At 41.8% G+C, this 23,550-nt stretch overlaps 1 protein-coding gene across 2 annotated transcripts in view; it reads left to right on the top strand.

Annotated features, from left to right (window-relative positions):
- The window catches only part of NGLY1 (N-glycanase 1), a 50,669-nt gene that overhangs the window by 7,683 nt on the left and 19,436 nt on the right, over window positions 1-23,550 (top strand). For both annotated transcript variants that reach the window (XM_030550977.1, XM_030550976.1), the window contains exon 4: window positions 14,048-14,210. In XM_030550977.1, coding sequence (XP_030406837.1) covers window positions 14,048-14,210 — 163 coding nt within the window. The remainder of the gene's footprint in view (window positions 1-14,047; window positions 14,211-23,550) is intronic.

The following is a 23,550-nucleotide window of genomic DNA, read 5'->3' as shown; positions in this document are numbered from 1 at the left end:
AACTGAAGATTTGATTCCCTTGATAACTTTCTTGGGAACATCTTTTCCCATTACCTTAATAAGGTTATGGAAGTTCTTTGTCTATATCCAGCCTTAAAGCTGAATGTGCCATGGGCCCAGCATGAACAAATGACACAACAGAAAAGGTCTTTGAGTGTTCAATTTCCAGAACAGGATTCACTGAATGTATGTTTTTTAGATGGAAAACTTTTCCAAAGTAACAGTAGAATTTACACAAATCAACAGTCCATCCAGCTCAGTAACTTTTAGCCAAGAATGACCTATGCAGAATAGTTCAGAAGAAAACTCAATTTTTAAAAAAAAATCCTGTTTGTGATAGGCAGGAAATTCTCAGCTTTTTCATAGTCTGGACCTGTCTTATTATTTTATGGGTCAATTTCCCTAGCATTTGCATTCATAACATTCGTTTGGTAATAAATACATAATTATGTACAGCAGTTACATCAAGAAGTAAGTATTAAGACGGTATTATGTATTTAACTGGTTTGTATGTGATATATACCAGCGGGAAATGAAGGCAGCCAGCATCATGTGATCAGCCAGCTCTCTACTGATCACCAGTGAATTCCACAAGTTGGTTATATTGTGGAAGTGTACCCTGTAGGGTTATATATTGTGGAAGTGTACCCTGTAGGGTTTTTTTTATGCTTTGCCCTGGGATATTACAATGTCTAAGACTAACTGTTAAGAAGTTAACATTAGTGGAATCAGTATGGAGGGTGCTTAGCTTTTCAGCTAATCTTGTTTTTTTTAACTTTAGTTCTTTAAAAATCCATATCCCCATTCTTTAAATTTCAGTTACGCTTCCTGAATTAACTCAAGTCTGTTTCTAAGAACTGTGTTGAGAATAGCTTCTCTGCTTGTATGCTTCAGAACAAGCTGTCCAAAGAAATTTTTTTTCCAAACGGTGTTTATAAGTGATGTTTCAACCATTGTATGATATTGGGTTGGCTGGATATTGTTACTGTTGTGGATTTTATTGCCTCTTTAAACTGTCTTAAACTTCATCATTGCTGCTCTAATCTAGAGACTGAAAATTAAGGTTAAGATTTTGTCACATGTATTTTTAGTAGAAGTCATGGACATGTCGGAGGCAATAAACAAAAATTCACTGAAACCTGTGACCTGTCCCTGACTTTTTTACTAAAAATACCAGGGGATAGGAGGAGAAACACAGGAACTAACCGTCTGAGTCCCGTCAGCTGCTGCTCCAGTCCTGGGGGGCTGCGGTGGGGACAGTAGTCACGGAGGTTCGTTAAAGTCACAGAATTCATGACTTCCGTAACAAAATCATATCCTTACCTGATAGTATACCCCCACTATTGTATTCATATTTTTAAGATCTTACATATATAGCCATATATGGTTTTACTTCAGGATCTTTTTCAGGAAAACAACCTAACCATCCTTTCTTTGTATAGTTTTGAAGCACTGATGGTTCTTATTCCACCATTTTTTCAAAAGTATCAGTTATGTAGAGGTCCTTTCCCCAATGCCAAACATTTTAGTTCATTCATTTTCGCTTTTAAGCTTCTCATTGTAAATGAACAGACTCATGGTATCTGTAAATATGTGCTTATTTTAATATATATATAGTTTTGCTAAAATTGCTCCTAGTTTCCCTCCTTCCCTTTTCTCTGTTGCAACTGTTTGTCACTAACTGATTCCCATGCTGCTGAATGTGTAACATGACTTCTGCTTATTAAAATTTTATTCTGTTTTCCAATCTTCTCTAATAAATTTCTTCCCACCACCCTTTTTTATCTTTATTGCCAGCAGTCTGGTTAAGATGGAAACCTTCCCTAAAAGTTTTCCAGTGCCTGAAATCAAAGCCTCTTTCTTTTCCATCTCATTTTTTCTCATTCGTACATTGAGACTAAGTCCCCCCTTTCCCCCTCCCCCCGAAGGCTTTTCTGGGATATGATTCAAATGTTGAACATAGCCCATTTCACTTTCACAATAACCTACTCTTGAGCAGTTTCCTTCAGACAAAGTGAATCCAACTTTTGCATGTGAGATTAAGAGGATGGACCATAATTGTCCAAATTGTCTTTATTCTCATTCTTGACATTCAAACATTCAGGGAACGTCTACTGACTTAGAAACCTCTTCATGAGATAATTAAAAGCAACCCAGAAAAGATCATTTATGGTCCTGGTTTTCAGAAGTGCTGAGCACCCACAAATCCATCTGAAGTAAATGGACGCTACAGGTGAAAATCAGATCTTTAAGCTTTATCCGTCAGTGTATGCCTACTGTCCATTCACATGGCAAGCAGTCAATATGACTATAGTTAGAAAATGCACCAGGGATGTGCAAAACTCAGTGCTTCTGTAAAAAGATTAATGATCGTTAATAGTATAGTTCATTTCAGTTTATTTTGTTTTATAAATGTTAATTAAACCTTATAATATGCTAGTATATAAAGGATTATATCTATTTACAAATAAAAAACTAGAAGCCCAGTGTGGGTTAAGTAACTTACTGAAGTTCACCTAATGGTAGAACCAAACCCAGGAAGTCTTGACTTTAGCTTTTCGGCTCTACCTTATTTACAAAAGAGACCTAGATAATTTAAGTACAAAATGGCTTAATTCTCAAAGACAGTAGGTAATATACAAAAAACTATCTACTTATCTACCTTAGGGTTTTATACTGCCTCCCATTGGTGTAGGATCCGAACATCTTCCACGTAAAATCATTAGCAAAGTCTCTAGTAGATTCATGGGTTTTATTTCTCTTCACCCTTTATACAGTGAGAACTCTGTTTTGGGTAGGCTTTTTTTGGTGGAATTTGTGGGAGGGAAGGAGTTGATGGGGGTGTTCAACTTGCAAGTGTCACTTACGGTGCAAAAGCTTCCTCTCTGAGAGAGCATTCCTATCATGTTGGGATGGGATACATACCCATGCCTCCAGAGGATGCTGCAACCTGAACACAGAATCTTATATTACTCAGCTACCCCGATGACCTGTGGCATGGGCATTCAGCTACCTGTCGTTGGAGAGGGCAGTGCTCAGCTGAAGTCAAGGTCTGCTCCCTCAGGAGATGGTCAGACACTAGATTGCCTGATCTCTGCAAGATTGTTCCATAGCCTGGTCCTCTCAGAGAATGCTTTGTCCCCAGCTCTCAAATGCTTCATCCTGATTTGGGACAATGAAGATCATAAAGAAGAGTGCAGCTGTTGCTGTGTTTCATAGATCGACATTTGGTCTTTGATGTAGGTGCTGCTTCATGTGTTGATTGTTTTGAAAATTAGGATCAAGGCCTTTAAACTGGCATCAAAAGCTGACTGGGAGCCAGTGGAATGACGTGAGCACAGGCCTGGGTGTACTCACAGTGTCTTAATCCATGGAGAAGGTGGGAAAATGCATTCTGTACCAGCTGGAGCCTGTGCACAGCCTTCACGTTCAGATTCAGCTGCAGCGAGTTACAGGAATTCTACGTGAAGTGACAGATAGATGGATTACTGTGTCTAGGTACTCATCAGGGAAGAAGGGACGATGTTTTCTAGCAAGCTGGGGGTGAAAGAAGGCATTTCTGGAAATTGTGATGTTATCTGATCATCCAGGCTTAACAAGGAGTCAAACAAGAGCCGAAGACTCGTATGTCCATGGCCATGAAGAAATCATCTTTTAGTGCCAGAAGAGCAGTTTATGCTGTGTCTTGGTCTGAACCTGATTGTGAGGCATCCAAGATGTTGACACTTGATAGTTACTACTTTCTTAATTATTTTGCTCAGGAACAGGAGGTTGGGGATATGATGGTGGTTTGAGAGATCTTCAGGGTTGAGTGTTGGCTTCTTGAGGATTGGGTGAACTATTGTATTTTTTCCAGGAGCTTGGTTGATGTTTCTCTGAAGGAGGCTTGACTATTTCCATAAGGAGGGATATGGATCCATTTCACAGATTGTGGCTCTAATATTTCTTAGGAATTCTTGAGCTTTGTCTTGAGTGATGGAGCCAAAGTCAAGGGTAGTGGGGTAGGTAATGTTCTCTGGTCAGAGTGGAATTTTTTCCCAGTTAGCTCCATACACATTTGATTGATTTTTTTTTATCAGTGGAATACACTGAGAGCTCTTCACAGTGGTCAGTTCTGGGCCTGATGTCTGGGCTATGCTGTATGAGTTGATTAGACAGTTCCCTGCAAAATAGCTCTGTTGGTTGTGGTTCTTTTGCACTCATTGCAGAAAAGTGGATGGCTTGTTTTGTCTCCTTTACTGCAGTAGCACAGTCTTGTGACTGTTGTTTGTGCGGCTGCCAAACAGGTTCAGAATGATTTTTGTGCCTCTCGCATCCTAGCTTTCTGCTTCTGCACTTCACTTGCCATAGCTCTTGGTGATCTTCAGGGTCTGTGTGGGGAAAAATGGATGGTTTGGAGCCAGGGTAGTGGACGACAAGTGATTGTTTTGGTGTACTCACTCATCAGCACCCTTGCCTTGTGTTTGGGTGGCTTATTTTCCTAGGATGAGTTGAAAACCTCTGGACTTCAGGAATTCTCAGGGATAGAATAGTTTTAGTTGCTCACTCCTCTAGTGGGAAGGCAGGATGGCTCTGATCTCTGTCTAGATGAGGTGATGATCGTACCAAAAGAGTGGTATGTTGATGTCTCCAGTACCAAATCCTAGGTTTAAGATAGGATCCAGCATATTTCCAGTTGCATATATAGGTTCAGGGAATGCCTGTGAAAATCCAAGTGTTTCCACATAGGCCCTGAGATCAAGTGCTACTGTATTACTGAGGTGGTCTGTAATGGTTGGTCACTTGTAAACATGGAATCTGGGGATTCCAGAACTAGGGTGGGGAAGCAGCAGTTCTGTTAGTACCTATAGGAAAGTTGACTATGTTTCCATCTGGAAATCTGTACACTGCCAGGAGTCCTAGATTCCTTTTGTCCTTCACGTCACAGTGCATATGATTGTATTTAAATGTTTGTTTCTGGGATGGAACATCTGAATACAATAATAAAATATTCAATAAATTATAAATGAAGCTTTTTTCAAAAACTTTACAATATTTGGCTATTTACAGACTGTAACAGGCTTTTTTAAATAAGTTATTATAAACCTTCTAATGAGGCCATGAGGTGGGGGTACAGGGCTGGCAATTTCCTAGGGGAAACTAGTTTAGGCCAGGACACTGGTAAAATCGGCTTGGACAGGGAATCTGATGCAGTTATTTTACCAATGTCCAGCAAGTTCAGCAAGTATAGAACAAATCTTTTCAAATGTTGGATACATCCGTTTAAAACTGAGGAATAGGCTTGGCCTATCTACTATATCAAAGTCGGTCTTCTGCTGCAAACTGCTATGTGGCCAAATGAACCTGGACTGGTAGTCTGCAACTCTGGCTGCTTCTGATTGCTTAGAGTTTCAAGCCTACAACGCAGCATTGTTGTCATTTTCATATAATGACTTTTGTTTATATAATACTGCAAACTGAAATGAGTCATGACATGTAACTTCCTGGAGAAAATACCAAACTAAAATGCATACAGACATTCAGATGTTCAGTATTAGTTACATAAATTAGTATTACGCCCCCTGCCATTTTACTTATTTGTGTAACCATAAATTAATCTATGAATCTGCTGCTTTATGTCACCACAATATGACTATATAGCTAAAACTAAGTGTAGTGTGGTGTGCATTAATTAAACCGTTTTTAAAATAGAAAATGCTTTAAACTGGGACTAACTAATTTTTCCCAGGGTGGTAAAAAACATGATTTTACAGATTGCAAACTGTCTCTGGTAAATACCATGCCATCCCTGGGAGGGAGGAGAATACATGCTTCCCAAATTCTACCATGACTTATGCTCCATGCAACTGCATTGAGGTGAATCAGGGCAGAGTTTGGCCCATTATATTAAATCAGTTACCTACAGCTGATGAGCTCCAGGAAGAGCGAAACCAGTTCCGCCCTGTTTCAATAGTTATGAAAAGTTCGGACTGGTCCTGTAGTACTGTCCTGCAGCAAAAGGGTCACTCCTGAGTTTAAGAATAAGGCTATGAAGGAAGCTATCTTCCTAGGATTCTCCTGCCCACCTACAATGTCACATTATTTCTTCGTCTCCCTACATTACTCCTGGGGGAATTCTGCGCCCCAAGCAATGCAGAATTTTGCAGAAATTAATGTATTTTGTGCAGAATTTCCTTTCCCACACAGAAATGGGCTGCAGTGCTGCTGGCTGCCACTAGGGGCTGCTGTACCTGGCAGAGCCCAGCTTGCATGTAGAAGACACTGCTGGGGAGAGAGCTAGAGGGTTCCTGGCAGCTGCAATTCCCCGCACGCCCTGTACAGCCGTGTGCAGGAAACTCTTTGCAAGCCTGGGACCCAGCATCAGGCTGTTTCTCCCTCTGGATCCGTGGGGCGGCCGTGACTGCGCTGGGGGGAGTGGAGTGCAGATATCTGGGCTAGGGTGCCCCTGCAGCTGGACTCTGAGGGAGAGGGGTACAGGAATCTGGGATGGGGGGCCATGGCTGGGCTCAGGGATGGAGGAGGCAGAGAAACAGGAAGTATGTTATCACAGGGGTTTCTTTAATTCTCTACTCCTGGGGGAATTTTTGTGTGTCTCTATATCGTTACAGATATACTTGCTGACAGGTATTTTGAAATAAATTACCAAAATAAGTGAAACTGGTGTGATTATGTAGTGTTATTGTCACAAAATGTGCAGAATTTTAAAATATTGTGCGCAAAATTTTTAATTTTTCTGTGCAGAATTCCCCTAGGAGTACATATATAGGGGTCTTAGTGCTAATGAAAAATGCTACATTAACACCACTGTAGAATGCTCTAGTCTCAGAAAATATTCATCAGTAGTGTTGCATGCTTCTCTGAGTGACTTATGCATATTCTGGAAGGACAAGCCTCTGGCATGAGTTTAGTTTTCATGCCCAGACATGAAACTTTAGCTATTACAGAGGCTGTTCATGTGGCCACAAATTTTATATAGCTACTCATATAACTATCAAATAGTAATCACTTCATACCAGGAAAAAGTCTATTGGCTGAAAACTGGAGCAGCCAACAATTTGGTCTGGACAAGCAAAAACTGAATGACTTGCAGCCTGCTGGACAGCCTTTAACTTAATTCTCCCATCTCTCTTTCCTTGTCCTGCTATGCCAAATGGGAGGGCAGGGAATGCTTTTGTCTGCTCAGCTACTACTCTGTTAAATTCTCCAGCTAATTACCTTAGGCTTCGTCTATACTACCTGCCAGGTCGGCGGATAGTGTTCGATGTATCAGGGATCAATTTATCACGTCTTGTCTGGACACGATAAATCGATCCTCTAATCAATGCCCATACTCCACCTTGGCAGGAGAGTAAGCGCAGTTGACGGGAGTGCCGTGGCAGTCGATTCGCTGCCGTGAGGACGGCCAGGTAAGTCAAACCAAGAACATGAGAACATGACCTATGAAGGAAGGCTGAAAGAATTGGGTTTGTTTAGTTTGGAAAAGAGAAGACTGAGAGGGGACATGATAGCAGCTTTCAGGTATCTAAAAAGGTGTCATAAGGAGGAGGGAGAAAACTTGTTCATTTTAGCCTCTAAGGATAGAACAAGAAGCAATGGGCTTAAACTGCAGCAAGGGAGGTTTAAGCTGGACATTAGGAAGAAGTTCCTAACTGTCAGGGTAGTTAAACACTGGAATAAATTGCCTAGGGAGGTTGTGGAATATCCATCTCTGGAGATATTTAAGAGTAGGTTAGATAAATGTCTGTCAGGGATGGTCTAGACAGTATTTGGTCCTGCCATGAGGGCAGGGGACTGGACTCGATGACCTCTCCCTTCCAGTCCTAGAATCTATGAATCTATAAGATTGCATATCTTACTTTGACCCCCCTCCCCCCCCCCCCAGTGTAGACCAGCCCTTAGAAAAGAAGGTGCCATCAGTGTAGCGGGGTGTAATTGCTGTTAGGTGGTACTTAGCAAAACTGACTGAGGGAGACCAATTCCCATCTTCATTGATTATATTTATAAGGTACCATTGTGATCATCTAGTCCAAGGGTAGGCAACTTATGACATGCGTGCCGAAGGCAGCAAATGAACTGATTTTCAGTGGCACTCACACTGCCCGGGGCCTGGCCATCGGTCTGGGGGCCTCTGCATTTTAATTTAATTTTCAATGAAGCTTCTTAAATATTTAAAAAACCTTATTTACTTTACATACAACAATCGTTTTGTTATATATTATACACCTATAGAAAGAGACCTTCTAAAAACGTTAAAATGTATTACCAGCATGCGAAACCATAAATCAGAGTGAATAAATGAAGACTTGGCACACCATTTCTGAAAGGTTGCTGACCCCTAATCTAGTCTGACCTCCTCAATAGCACAGACCTGAATTAGTTCCTGTTTGGTTAGATATGCTACTAAAAAAAAAAAAATCCTGGGTGCACTCATTAAGTATACGTCAGAGCAGCAGCTGCCTTTAGAAGGAAGGAAGGAACATACAAGAATCTTCCTTGCATCCAGATATCAGGTTGGTTTTAGATGACAGCCAGCAGCAGCCTGCCATCCTCTCCTACTTTCACCTCTGACCTCAATACCAAAAAACTCTCCATCTTTCCTTATTAGAGTAGGAGGTTCACCGAAGAACACATCTTGGTCCTCTGTCTAGTTAGCTATAACATCACACTCTGTTTATTACAAGGTACAACATTTTGAGAACCTAGAATGTTACTGACAAGCTTTCAGAAATGGAGGCGAGCCAGTGACTAACTTGGGTCGGCAATCTTTCAGACATGGTGTGCTGAATCTTCATTTATTCACTCTAATTTAAGGTTTCGCGTGCCAGTAATACATGTTAACGTTTTTAGAAGGTCTCTTTCTATAAGGCTATAATATATAATTAAACTATTGTTGTATGTAAAGTAAATAAGGTTTTTAAAATGTTTAAGAAGCCTCATTTTAAATTAAATTAAATTAAAATGCAGAGCCTCCCCCGGACTGGTGGCCAGGACCCGGGCAGTGTGAGTGCCACTAAAAAACACTCGTGTGCTGCCTTTGGCAAGCATGCCAGAAGTTGCCTACACCTGGACTAACTGAAAAAACATACATACAATGTCAGACAAGTGGGGCATACACGTAGCTTTAAAAAGTGGAAAAGCATTGTATTAGACAACCATACTTGATGAGCAAGTACAGGGGAGTCGCATCTTACATGGGGGTTAGGTTTTGAAGTCAGCGCATAAGGTGAAAATTGCATATAGTCAAACACTCATTGAGTGGAAGGGCAGGCGGACTCACCCGCACTACAGGTACAGTATTTAAATTATTTTTCTCTTTTTTTGTTTTGTTTTGCCAAGCGCATATAGTTAAAATCGTATAAGTTAAATGTGCCTATGATGTGACTCCACTATAGGTAGTGTGAAAGTAGAATGAATTATATTGTAAAAATAAGAATGAATTAAAGAAATGCTGTATGTACCTTTAAGCAGAAATAAGAAATGTTTAAAATACAGGTGTGAAGAAAAGAAACATTAAGGCATAAACAATGAGTCCACTTAAGCTAATGGTAAAACATTAACTGGAGATTGGTAAAAGTTAGTAAGAAAATTAACTATGTATGTCTAGCCTCAGGTGAACTTGTCGATTCTCCTTCCTTTGTTATCTTGTTAAGTTCGTGCCCTTTTATCTATATAAATAAGATAGTTTATGTCTTGCATGGTGCTCACATTATCTGGGTGTTGTTATTAGCAGAGCGCTGTGCTAATAAAACAGAATGGTCTGACAAATTGTGAGTCCTGAGTCTGACTTTGACAGTAGTCCATGGACAACTCAGTTAACAATCTTTCTTAGCCTGAAAAACACTTCATCACTGCCTATTTAGGCAGTTTTTGACTAGTGAATGGTAAAAGGTTCCATACTTCATTACCAAGCCTCCCCTTAGCAAATGTGTGACAAACAGCTGAAATGTGAAATGTATATTTTATTGATTCCCACCATAATTTATAGATTGAATTTAAGTACTAAGTTAAAAGAAGTCTTTTCACTGTGTGAACCACACAGTGCCATCTGCCATTATAAATCAGCAGCAGGCTTTGAACCCCTTGATCTGCAAATTGCTGTCTTAGGCCAATTCAGTGGCTAATAATTGCTATCTACTTTGTGGATTAGCCACTGAATGAGAACTTGACGTGCTTTCTGAGTGGCTGAGACAACTGTTTACTAGTCAGCAGTAGAATATTGATCAGGAATCCTGGATTCTGTACTTGGCTCTGAAAAGTATAGACCTGGCTTGACATGACTAAGGCCTGGTCTACACTACGCGTTTATACCGAATTTAGCAGCATTAAACCGATTTAACCCTGCACTTGTCCACACAACAAAGCCCTTTATATCGATATAAAGGGCTCTTAAAACCGATTTCTGTACTCCTCCCCGACGAGGGGAGTAGCACTGAAATCGGTATTGCCATGTTGGATTAGGTTTAGTGTGGCCGCAATTCAACGGTATTGGCCTCCGGGCGGTATCCCACAGTGCACCATTGTGATCGCTCTGGAAAGCAATCTGAACTGGGATGCACTGACCAGGTAGACAGGAAAAGCCCCGCAAACCTTTGAATTTCATTTCCTGTTTGCCCAGCGTAGAGCTCTGATCAGCACGGGTGGCGATGCAGTCCCAAATCCAAATAGAGCTCCGGCATGGACCGTACGGGAGTTACTGGATCTGATCGCTCTATGGGGAGACAAATCTGTTCTAACAGAGCTCTGTTACAGAAGATGAAATGCCAAAGCATTTGAAAAAATATCCAGGCTATGATAGACAGAGGCCACAGCAGGGACTCAGCACAGTGCTGTGTGACAAGCGTAACGAAAAGCCAAAGAATCAAATGGACGCTCAGGGGGGGGGGGACACTGAGGATTCCAGCTATCCCACAGTCCCGCAGTCTCCGAAAAGCATTTGCATTCTTGGCTGAGCTCCCAATTCCTGAAGGGTCAAAAACATTTTCTCGGGTGTTTCGGGGTATATCTTGTCAATTTACACCCCCTCCCCGAAAGAAAAGGGAAAAAAATCGTTTCTCACCTTTTTTCAATGTCACCCTATGTCTACTGCATGCTGCTGATAGATGGGGTGCTGCAGTGCTGAACAGCAGCATCCCCTTCCCTCCTCGGTGACAGATGGTGCAAAATGACTGATATCCATCCTCATCATCATCCCGTGAGTGCTCCTGGCTGGCCTCGGTGAGGTCAGCCGGGGGTGCCTGGGCAAAAATGGGAATGACTCCCTGTTATTCCTGGCAGATGGTACAGAAGGATTGAAAACCATCCTCATAAAAACAACTGGAGGCTGAGCGCCCCCCCCCCGCCCCCTTTCAAGTCTAATGAAGATTCTGTACTGCCTGGACTATCATAGCAGCGGGAGGCTGCCTTCCCCTCATTTTATCTCACTAAAAAGTCAGTGTTTCTTATTCCTGCATTCTTTATTACTTCATCACACAAATGGGGGGATAACTGCCATAGTAGCCCAGGAGGGGTGTGGGAGGAGGGAAGCAACGGGTGGGGTTGTTGCAGGGGCACCCCCTAGAATGGCATACAGCTCATCATTCCTGCGGGATGATCTGGGGCTCTGACCTGGAGCGGCTGTGCTATCTGGTTCTCTAGTAAACTTGCCCCATGTTTTGGCAGGACTGATTCTATTTTTAGACAAAACATAAAGAAGGGAATGACTTGGGGAATCATTCCCATTTTTGTCCATGCGCCCCCAGCCGACCTCAGCAAGGCCAGCCAGGAGCACCATGACAGCAACAGACGGTACAAAAGGATTGATAACCGTCATCGCCAATTTCCAATTGCAGACAGTGATATAGGGCTGGTAACCGTCTCTTCTACCTTGCAAAGGCGAATGAATGCTGCTGTGTAGCACTGCAGTACCGCATCTGTCAGCAGCATCCAATACACATACGGTGACAGTGACAAAAGGCAAAACGGGCTCCATGGTTACCATGCTATGGCATCTGCCAGGGCAATCCAGGGAAAAAGGGCGCAAAACGATTGTCTGCTGTTGCTTTCACAGAGGAAGGACTGAGTGACGATATTTACCCAGAATCACCCGCGACACTGTTTTTGCCCCATCATGCATTGGGATCGCAACCCAGAATTCCAATGGGCGGAGGAGACTGTGGGAACTATGGGATAGCTACCCACAGTGCAACGCTCTGAAAATCGATGCTAGCCTTGGTACATGGATGCACACCGCCGAATTAATGTGCTTAGTGTGTCCACGCGCACTCGACTTTATACAATCTGTTTTATAAAACCGGTTTCTGTAACATCGGAATAATCTCGTAGGGTAGACATTGGACGTGGGTGAGACTTCATTTTTTGGGAGACAGGATTAGGATCAGTGGGCTGAAAGCAGAATGTCTGTACTAGCTAAAACAAGGGGGAACCTCAGGAAATCATTTATAATGGATAAAATAACTAACTAAAATGAGCCTGGAATATAAGATCAGGTAAAGAGTAAGTCATATGGACAATGTGTGCTGTACAGGGATTGTTTCCTAGAAAGTGACCAAGCCAGTCCGAAAATATATGATGCAATGTATAGTAAATGCAATATAATGTGTAAATGTATATAAAGAAAGAGATTTGCAGTGCAACTTTGGATGTGTGGTATGCCCTATACTGGAGCTGCTGGAGGCGGTACGGTCCAAGGGACATACTGGCCGCCGCTTCAAGCAGCTCCCATTGGCCTGGAGCAGTGAACCGCGGCCAGTGGGAGCCGCGATCGGACGGACTTGTGGACACAGCAGATAAACAAACTGGCCTGACCCACCAGGGACTTCCCATAAACAAGTGGCATCCCAAGTCTGGGAAACACTGCCTTATATCAACCTGCTACGCTTGAGTGTGATCATCTCAGTGTAGCTTTGCTGTATGCCAACTAAAAATATGAGTGACAATCTGAAGTATCAGAGGGGAAGCCGTGTTAGTCTGGATCTGTAAAAGCAGCAAAGAGTCTTGTGGCACCGTATAGACTAACAGAAGTATTGGAGCTTGAGCTTTCGTGGGTAAATACCCACTTCGTCAGATGCAATCTGAAGTTGAACTAAGTTCTAGGAAAGCTGATTGGAAGAAGGTCTCAGAGGGAATCCCAACAAGAGGGGAGTGCAATTATAGTGGTTAGAAATACAGTAACCAAAACTGGTTTAGTCAATCTGAAAGGCAGTGTGCTACAGTGAACAAGCTGAGAGTGGGAGATCTGGGATTAGAATCCAGCTCTCCTGAGTTTCATTCCAGCACTCAGGCTCTTATAAGAAGAAGTGCTTAGAAGCCTTAATAGGCATCACTACCTCCAGTAAAGGTTTTTTCAGCAGCTCTTTGCTGGTTGTGACTTGCATGAAAATACAAAACAGTTAGCTTTAAACTCTTGGTCTCCTCCTTCCTAGGTTAGGGAATTATCCCCTTGGTTGTAGAGGTATGCTAACTCTCTGTCTTTCACCCCAGTATTTGTGCCAGGTCTGCTAGGTTGTCAAATTCAGCAGCTTCAGCTTGACACGTACATTTTCCATTGTGGCTAAAAAGTTATAAAGCGTTCTCTAGTCAAGCACAGCTATGTATAACTGGTACTCTGGGAATCAGCACATGAAGAGCAACAATATGCACGAGGGACGGATCCCACAATCTGAGTATATTAGATTCCTGGGAAGGGCATACAAAGAAAAGTGAGACAATCCAGTGAAAAATTGCCAAAAGGGTTAATTTTTGAGTTCTTACTTCTCTCTGTATCAGTCCATTTTTCAATCACACCATCATGAAAAATTCAAATAGTGCTCAAAGTTTACATTCTGTGTTTTAATTTTAGCCATGTTATTCATATTTTTACGTTTAAAACTCCTTTTAACTGAAATCTGTAATGCAACCTTAACTATGGAGTCACGATCAGAAACTCTATAATAAATATACAAACAAGCTTACACATTAATGAACCAAGACCAGATGTTTTGAAATCATCCAATTACTAGAAAATGGTTTGCATAGATTGTAATAATATCTATATATTTTTCCATATTAGGAGGCTGAAACAATCTTCTTTAAAACCCTTCAATCAAACTTTCAGCATGTGCAAGTGTATGAGAACCAGTCTCTTCAGAAGAAAGCATTGGCTTCTATTCCAGTTCAAGCATTGAAAGAGAGAGCTCAAGAAAAGTTAGCACAAGCCAAAAAAGTGGATGGAGGTATTAGTTCTGACAATTTACGAGACATTAAATACTAGGCTAAACATTTGGTAATAATGTGCATGTTTATAGACTAGGGTTGTCATCATATTTTTGTGAGTTCAGAATACTAGTTTTAAACTACACTAGTATTCAGAATGTGTGTAATATGCCATATTATTCAATTAGTTTATCTTCTTTGTCAAAAAAGAAAAGTGCTTGGAGAATTAATGCTAATTCTTAGTTTAGGTTTGTTCTCTCTGTTTAAAATCATATTAGATGAAATTTTGAGGCTCACATTTCTTCTGTTCTTCAGGTTAACCTGTTGAGTACCAGCACATCATATGGATTCAAAATTCATGTGTGCACAGGGCTGAAGCAAAGTACTGTATTCTGTACAGATGGGGCTTTGAGAGGTTTCATAAATTCAGTACAGCTGAACCATTCCTTAAATTTATTAACCCTCTGTCCTGTCTTCCATTCTCATCTGTCCTCTCCTCATCCACTGTGCACTGATATCTTTAAATTTTGTATTTTCTCTTCCTGTCCATGCTTTTCTTTTATGTCCATCTGCTGTCCATATGTTCATGGCTGGGGAAGGAAGGAGGGATGAGAGAGCAAAGGAAATTTACGGTACTTGAATCCAGATTTCTGAACTAGCAGCAAATAGCATTGGAGGCAGCAGGATATTGCTTTTCTGCTTGCATCTGGAGTAGAATGAAGATAGTAAATGTATGTTTTTAAGGAAAGGCAGAGCAATTTAAATCAGTGATTAAGATCACTTGTTTTTTTTAAATCATTGATTCAGGTCATCTTGAGACAGTGTAAAATTAATTTCAAAACTTGTACTATTTTAACTTTACTTTAAAAATGTATAATGAACTAAATTACAAATGCTGTTTCTTTTTAAAACACCACTTTTGGTAGTTTGTCTTTTCTAAATGTTATAGAAATACAATAGGCAAAAACCAAAAAAATGGAAGTTAAGGCCTTGATCCTGCAAACAAGTATGTAACTTCATTCACATGAATAATCCTTTTGATTACATGCCTAAAGTGAAGCACATGCATAAGTGTTTACAGCATCAGGATCTAAAACTGTCTTTTTAATAAAAACTACTCTTTGTGACATAAAATCTTTCTCACTTCAATACAAAATTGCTTCACTTTTAACAGTGAAAAGTTAGACTTTCAAGATGTTAAGAAATTTATTTTGAATTTTTATGCTCACAAGCCAAAAAGTTCCAAAAGAAAGGAGTGTAAAATTAGCCTTCCATACCCAGATTTAGGCACCAAAAGGTGGGATTTTCAAAAGTACCATAGTGACTTATGTTCCTAAGTCCTATTGACTTCAAACTGCATACCCTGATTGAAGAGTATCAGAGAATTTCAGCTTTCTTTACTTGTGGAAGTTCAGTATATTACAAGGTTATGTTGGTTACAAATACATAGGGCCCTACCAAATTCATGGCCACAAAAAATGCCTCAAAGACTGTAAAATCTGGTCTCCTCCCCATGAAATTTGGTCTTTTGTGTACTTTTACCCTATACTATAGATTTCATGGAGGAGACCAGTGTTTCTCGTATAGGAAGTTCTGACCCAAAAGGGAGTTGCAGGGGGGGCATGGTATTGCCACCCTTATTTCCGCATTGCCTTCAGAGCTGGGCGACCAGAGAGCGGCAGAGGTTGGCTGGGCACCCAACTCTGAAGGCAGCTCTGAAATAAGGATGGCAATACCATACCATACCATGCCATCCTTCTTTCTGCACTGCTGCTGATGGCAGTTCTACCTTCAGAGCTGGGCTCGCAGCCAGCAGCCGCTGCTCTCCAGCTGCCCAGCTCTGAAGGCAGCAACGCCACCAGTGGCAGCGTAGAAGTAAGGATAGCAGTACCACAATCCCCCCTACAATAACTTTGCGACCCCCCCCCCCATTTTTGGGACCCCTAAAATTATACCATCAAAGTTCAGATTTAAATCCTATGAGCGTGAAATTGACCAAAATGGAGCATGAATTTGGTAGGGCCCTACAAATACAGGATAGAGTATTCACTTATCAGTTTTATGTTTGAGATTGTGTTCTCATAATAATATTACTAAAATGTTTTCACTGAGCATTTAAAGTATGGAATTACCTAAAAGAAAGAAATCACCAAGTAAAATATGAAATTTTTCTAACAATTAGGAAACTAAAAAATTATTACAAAACATCCACTATAGCAATTTGAGACTAAAATGGAGGGAAAGAACTAGTAACATGCAAACAAGAAATATTATTTAACTTTAAAAAGTTGATTTAAACCAAAAAATTGATGATTTTGATTTTTTTTAAATAATGATTTTAATCCACTCTGCTTTAAGGGGGATGGGGCTTGTGTTCATGTGACCCCAGCTTCTACAACTGAAGTGTCCAAAGCAGCACTCAAGGTTTCAGACTTTGCACCTTAAACTCAGGTGTAAAAGAGTCCGAGGAAAAGGTTGCCATTTGTTAGGCAATGACAACTTAAAAGCAGAGGTAGTGGGTTAACTTTAATTTTAAAAGCTGTACGGAAAGATAGACTCCATTGAAAATGGGCTGTATAGAAGGGAGTAGCTACTGTTGCTGAGAAATAATCTACCCTTCCTGTTTCCTGGTAAATCTGTCACTGTTGTATTAAGACAGCCTCCTGGAGAAATTACCATTGCTGTTAGAGAACAGTTATTACAAGCAGATCCAGAAAACCTTTGGGATTTTGAAGAACAAGTAAAAGTCATAGGCATTTTGGCTCATAAAGACTACTCTGATAAAGTTATGGTCATTTGAACAAGAGATTACAATGCTTGTCTTTATCCTCATTGGCCACTTGCCATTAGCAATGTAAATTGACCAGAATTGTGTATACTTTTAACTTTTGTGATATCTGGGTATTTTCAAACAATCATTTCTTGTTGAAACAGATAATATTTGTCATTATTTTTATGCAGGATTTACTTTATGACCCAGAGAAGAATATTTATGTAATAGTAGCAATTTTCTTTCCACCACTAACCAACAGAAAGAAAAATTGTCCTTTGATTGAAATTACCTCATTTTGTTTCTGACAAACAGCTCAGAGAAAAGGTAGCACTAAAATAGACTCAAAGCATATGCAGTATATAAGCAGTAGATGCTATTTCTGTTGAATCGCTTATGGAACATTTTTAATTTGTATAATATCAAAAAGGTGCAGTATCCTGTCTTCCGACAGTAGCCAGTACCAGGTGCCCCAGAGGGGATGAACAGAACAGGTAATCATCAAGTGATCCATCCCTGTCACCTATCCCCAGCTTTTGGCAAACAGAGGTTAGGGACACTATCCCTGCCCATCCTGGCTAATAGCCACTGATGGACCTATCCTCCATGAATATGTCTCGTACTTTTTTGAACCCTGTTATAGTCTTGGCCTTCAGAACATCCTCTTGCAAGAAATTCCACAGGTTGACTGTGTGTTGTGTGAAGAAATACTTCCTTTTGTTTGTTTTAAATCTACATATTAATTTCATTTGGTGACCCCTAGTTCTCGTGTTATGAGAAGGAGTAAATAACACTTCCTTATTTACTTTCTCCACACCAGTCATGATTTTATTAGACTTCTATCATATCCCCCCCTTAGTCATCTCTTTTCCAAACTGAAAAGTCCCAGTCTTATTAATCTCTCCTCATATGGAACTGTTCCATACCGCTAATCATTTTTGTTTCCCTTTTCTGAACCTTTTCCAATGCCAATATATCTTTTTGAGATGAGGCAACTGCATCTGCATGCAGTATTCAAGATGTGGGTGTACCATGGATTCAGACAGAGGCAATATGATATTTTCTGTCTTGTCTATCCCTTTCTTAATGATTCATAGAATCATGGAAGATTAGGATTGGAAGAGACCTCAGGAGGTCATCCAGTCCAACTCCCTGTTCAGAGCAGGACCAACCCCAACTAAATCATCCCAGCCAGGATTTTGTCAAGCTGCGCCTTAAAAACCTCTAAGGATGGAGATTCTGCCACCTCCATAGGTAGCCCATTCCAGTGCTTCACCACTCTCCTAGTGAAATAGTTTTTCCTAATATCCAACCTGGACCTCCCACACTGCAATTTGAGACCGTTGCTCCTTGTTCTGTCATCTGCCACCCCTGAGAACAGCCTAGCCCCATCCTCTTTGGAACCCCCCTTCAGGTAGTTGAAGGCTGCTATCAAATTCCCCCTCAGTCTTCTCTTCTGCAGACTAAATAAGCACAGTTCCCTCAGCCTCTCCTCATAAGTCATGCGCTTCAGGCCCCTAATCATTTTTGTTGCCCTCTGCTAGACTCTCTCCAATTTGTCCACCTCCTTTCTGTAGTGGGGGGCCCAAAACTGGAGGCAATACTCCAGATGTGGCCTCCCCAGTGCCGAATTGAGGGGAATAATCACTTCCCTCGATCTTATGGCAATGCTCCTACTAATGCAGCCCAATATGCTGTTAGCCTTCTTGGCAACTAGGGCACACTGTTAACTCAGTGGCATAGCCAGGTGGAGGGAAGAGGGAGAGTGGGAAAAAAAGGCGCTTTTACTGACAGGGCAGCACTGTGGGTCTTCAGCAGCACCTCTGCGGCGGGACCTTCACTCGCTCTTCAGGTCTTTGGCGGCATTTTGGCGATGAAGCTTCAGTGCCACCGAAGGCACCTGAAGCGAATGAAGGTCCCGAAGACCCAGAGCGCCACTCCCTCAGTAAAAGAGCCACAGCAGGTGGCGCCTTTTTTTCACTCTTAGGTGAGTAAAATTAAAAAGGTGCCACTTGTACTCGGTGGGGGAGCAGCTGCTCCTCTGCTCCCCCCTAGCTACGCTACTGAGTTGACTCATTTCCGGCTTCTCATTCACTGTAACCCCCAGGTCCTTTTCTGCAGGACTGCCACTTAGCCAGTCGGTCCCCAACCTGTAGGAGTGCATGGGATTCTTTCATTCTAAGTGCAGGACTTTGCACTTGTCCTTGGTGAATCCATGTTGACTGTTCCTGATCACCTTCCTCTCCTTCAAGTGCTTCAAAATGGATTCCTTGAGGACCTGCTCCATGATTTTTCCAGGGAGTGAGGTGAGGCTGACCAGCCTGTAGTTCCCCAGATTCTCCTTCTTCCCTTTTTTAAAAGATGGGTACTATATCTGCCTTTTTCTAGTCATCCGGGATCTCCCCCGATTGCCACCAGTTTTCAAAGATCAGGGTATGGAAATTGTATGGCAAGCTATGAATGCTCATGAAATTGGGGGTAGTGGTGTGGGAGGGGGTGAGGGTTCTGGCTGGGGGTGCAGGCTCTGGGCTGGGGCCAGGAATGAGAAGTTCATGGTGCAGGAGGAGGCTCTGGGCTGGGGCAGAGGGGTTCAGAGGGTGGGTGGGGGATCAGTGCTGGGGCAGGGGGCCAGGATACGTGGTGGGGGGTGTGAAGGCTCCAACTGGAGGTGTGGCCTCTGGGGTGGGCTGGGGATGAGGTGTTTGGGGTGGAAGAGGGTGCTCCACGCTGGGACCAAGGGGTTCAGAGGGCGGGAGGGGGATCAGGGCAGAGGATTGGGGTTCAGGGGAGCCTCGGTTGTAGGCTCCAGCTGGCGCTTACCTCAGGCAGCACTCAGAAGCGTATCCCCCATCCGGCTCCTATGTGGAGGCGCAGCCAGGCAGCTCTACACATTGCTCCGTCTGCAGGGGCTGCTCCCACAGCTCCCATTGGCTGGGAACTGTGGCCAATGGGAGCTGTGGGGGCAATGCCTGCAGATGGGGCACCATATAGAGCCCCCTGGCCGTTCCTCCGCGTACTATGTAGGAGCCGAAAGGAAGTCTTGCCGGCTGCTTCCTGGCAGCTGCACTGGAGTGCCAGAGCGGGGCAAGCGCCTGACCCCGCTCCCTGAAGGGAGCTGAGGGCCAGATTAAAAGGTCTTATGGGCTGGATGTGGCCCGCAGGCTGTAGTTTGCCCACTCCTGCTTTAACCAGGAGGCTGCTCACCTCCTCCCCATACTGTGCTGCCCAGTGCAGCAATCTGGGAGCTAACCTTGTCTGTGAGGATGGAGGCAAAAAAAGCATTGAGTACTTCAGCTTTTTCCACATCATCTGTCACTAGGTTGCTTCCCCCATTCAGTAAGGGTGCCACGTTTTCCCTGACCACCTTCTTGATGCTAACATACCTGTAGAAACCCTTCTTGTTACCCTTCACATCCCTTGCTAGCTGCGACTCCAATTGTGATTACACCTCGGCATGCTCGAGGAATATATTTATACTTCTAGTCATCTGTCCAAGTTGCTATTTCTTGTAAGCTTTCCGTTTGTGTTTAAGATCACCGAAGATTTCTCTGTTAAGCCAAGCTGGTCGCCTGTTTGCTATTCTTTCTGCACACCAAGGTGGTTTGATTCTGCACTCTCAATAAGCCTTCTTTAAAATAAAGCCAGCTCTTCTGAACTCCTTTCCCCCTCATATTAGCCTTCTAGAGGATCCTACCCATCAGGTCTCTGAGGGAATCAGTCTGCTTTTCTGAAGTCCAAGCTCCATATTTTGCTGCTCTCCTTTCTTCCTTCCCAATATTGTTAGCTTTTTTGATGGCCACTGCACATGGAGTGGATGTTTTCAGAGTACTACAAAATACATTACTTTGCATTTATCAACATTAAATTTCATCTGCCATTTTGTTGTCCAGTCACCCAGTTTGGTTAGATCCCTTTGTAGCTCTTTGCAGTCTTCTTTGGACTTAACTATCTTCAGTAGTTTTGTATGATCTGTAAATTTTGTCACCTCACTATTTACCCCTTTTCCAGAGCATTTATGAATATGTTGAATACTACTGGTCCCAGTACAGACCGCTGGGGGACACTACTATTTACCTCTCTCCATTCTGAAAACTGACCATTATTCCTACCCTTTGTTTCCTATCTTTTAACCAGTTGCCAATCCTTCCCTCTTATCCCCTGACAGCTTACTTTGCTTAAGAGCCTTTGGTGAGGGACCTTGTCAAAGGCTTTCTGAAAATCTAAGTACACTATATCCACTGGATGCCCTTTGGCCAAATTCTTGAAGACCCTCTCAAAGAATTCTAGTAGATTGGTGAGGCATGATTTCCCTTTACAAAAACCCTATTGACTCTTCCCCAACAATTATGTTCCCCTATGTATCTGACAATTCTGCCCTTTACTATAGATTCAACCAATTTGCCTGGTATCGAAGTCAGGCTTACTGGCCTGTAATTGCCAGGATCACCTCTGGAGCCCTTTTTAAAAGTTGATGTCACATTCACTATCCTCCAGTCATTTGGTACAGAAGCTGATTTAAATGATAGGTTACAAACTACAGTTAGTAGTTCTGCAGTTTCACATTTGAGTTCCTTCAGAACTCTTGAGTGAATACTATCTGGTCCTGGTGACTTATTACCGTTTAATTTATCAATTTGTTCCAAAACCTCCTCTAAGGACACCTCAATCTGGGACAGTTCCTCAGATTTGTCACCTAAAAAGAATGGCTTAAGTTTGGGAATCCTCAGCTGTGAAGACCGATGCCAAGAATTCATTTAGTTTCTCAGCAATGACCTTATCATTCTTGAGTGCTCCTTCAGCATCTCGATTGGCCAGTGGCCCCACTGGTTGTTTAGCAGGCGTCCTGCTTCTGATGTACTTAAAAAAATTACTTTGAGTCTTTGGCTAGCTGTTCTTCAAATTCTTTTTTGGCCTTCCTAATTATATTTTTACACTTCACTTGCCAGAGTTTATGCTCCTTCCTGTTTTCCTCACTAGGATTTAACTTCTACTTTTTAATGAATGCTTTTTTGCCTTTCACGGCTTCTTTTACTTTGTTGTTTAGCCACAGTGGCACTTTTCTGGTTCTCTTACTATGTTTTTTAATTTCGGGTATACATTTAAGTTGAGCCTCTATTATGGTGTTTTTAAAAAGTTTTCATGCAGCTTGCAGGGATTTCACTTTTGGCACTGTACCTTTTAATTTCTGTTTTAACTAACTTTCCCGTCACAGGGATATTGCATTTAATTATATTATGGTCACTATTACCAAGCAGTCCAGCTATCGTCAGCTCTTGGACCAAATCCTGTGCTCCACTTAGGACTGAATCAAGAATTGTCTCTCCTCTTGTGGGTTCCAAGAAGCAGTCATTTAAGATGTCAAGAAACTTCATTTCTGCATCCTGTCCTGAGGTGACATGTACACAGTCAATATGGGGATAGGTGAAATTCCCCGTTATTACTGAGCTTTTCACAGTCACTATCACCATCTTGGTCAGGCGGTTGGTAGTATATCCCTACTGCTATATTCTTATTATTCGAGCATAGAATTACTATCCATATAGATTCTATGGTACATTCTATTGTACAGTTTTTCATTTAAGGTTTTTACTTTATTTGATTCTACGCTTTCTTTCACATATAGTGCCACTCCCCCACCAGCACAGCCTATTGTGTCCTTCTGATATATCTTGTACCCTGGTATTACTGTGTCCCATTGATTATCCTCATTCCACCAGTTTCTTGGATGCCTATTATATCAATATCCTAAGTTAATATGAGTCAGTCTAGTACACCAACCTGGATCATCTCTGCACACCACATCTTTTTCTTCAGAATGTTGAAAATAGAGTGCAAGTTTGGTTTTGTATAGCATCTTTTTTATAAAAATATATTACAGTTAGTCCAATTTGTAAATGCAAACAATCAAAACAGATTAAATATCGTATAGGCATTAACGTCTGTGACTGTGATGTGATCTAGGTTATGAAGGAGCAAATGTCAGATTTATGGAGAACATTTATGAATGGGGGACAGAGGAAGACTCGGCATAGTATTCAAAATATTTTTAAGCTAAAGATGGTGAGGAATCAGAACAAAGAAGAGATGGGTCTCAAAATTGGATTTTAAAAGTCAGTCAATTAGGTGCAATGAGGCTGTTCCAGATGGTAGGATATCAACAGTGCAAAAGAAGGCTCTACCACCTGCTGCAAATAAACAGAAAAACTGGACAGAAGACTCTGTTATTCAAGCATAGGGGAACTGGCTGGACAATAGAAAGATATGGGGCCAGACAGCAAATTTCTAGTTTGGATAAGTTGAACTGAAAGGACACATTTGCTTAAGAATGAATTATGAATGAAATCAAAACTTTGTTCACAAACCTTAATTACTGGAAAATATGCACAGTGTTGTACAACTTATAGAAGTCTGTTTGTACTAGACATATTTGGCACATTTTTTTGCCACTAGTTCCTGGTAAAAAAACAACAACAACCCTTTGGGATCTAGGAGTTAAAACAATTGTTGTTCGTTGCTTAAAAGCTATTCTTCTTCAAGTGATTGTTCATGTCCATTCCAAGCAGGTGTGTGCATGCCACGTGCACGCCAGC

The sequence above is a fragment of the Gopherus evgoodei genome, chromosome 2, assembly GCF_007399415.2.
Source record: "Gopherus evgoodei ecotype Sinaloan lineage chromosome 2, rGopEvg1_v1.p, whole genome shotgun sequence".
Lineage (NCBI taxonomy): Eukaryota > Metazoa > Chordata > Testudines > Testudinidae > Gopherus > Gopherus evgoodei.
Note: the sequence above shows the minus strand (reverse complement) of the source record. Positions and strands in the feature narration are given on the sequence as shown.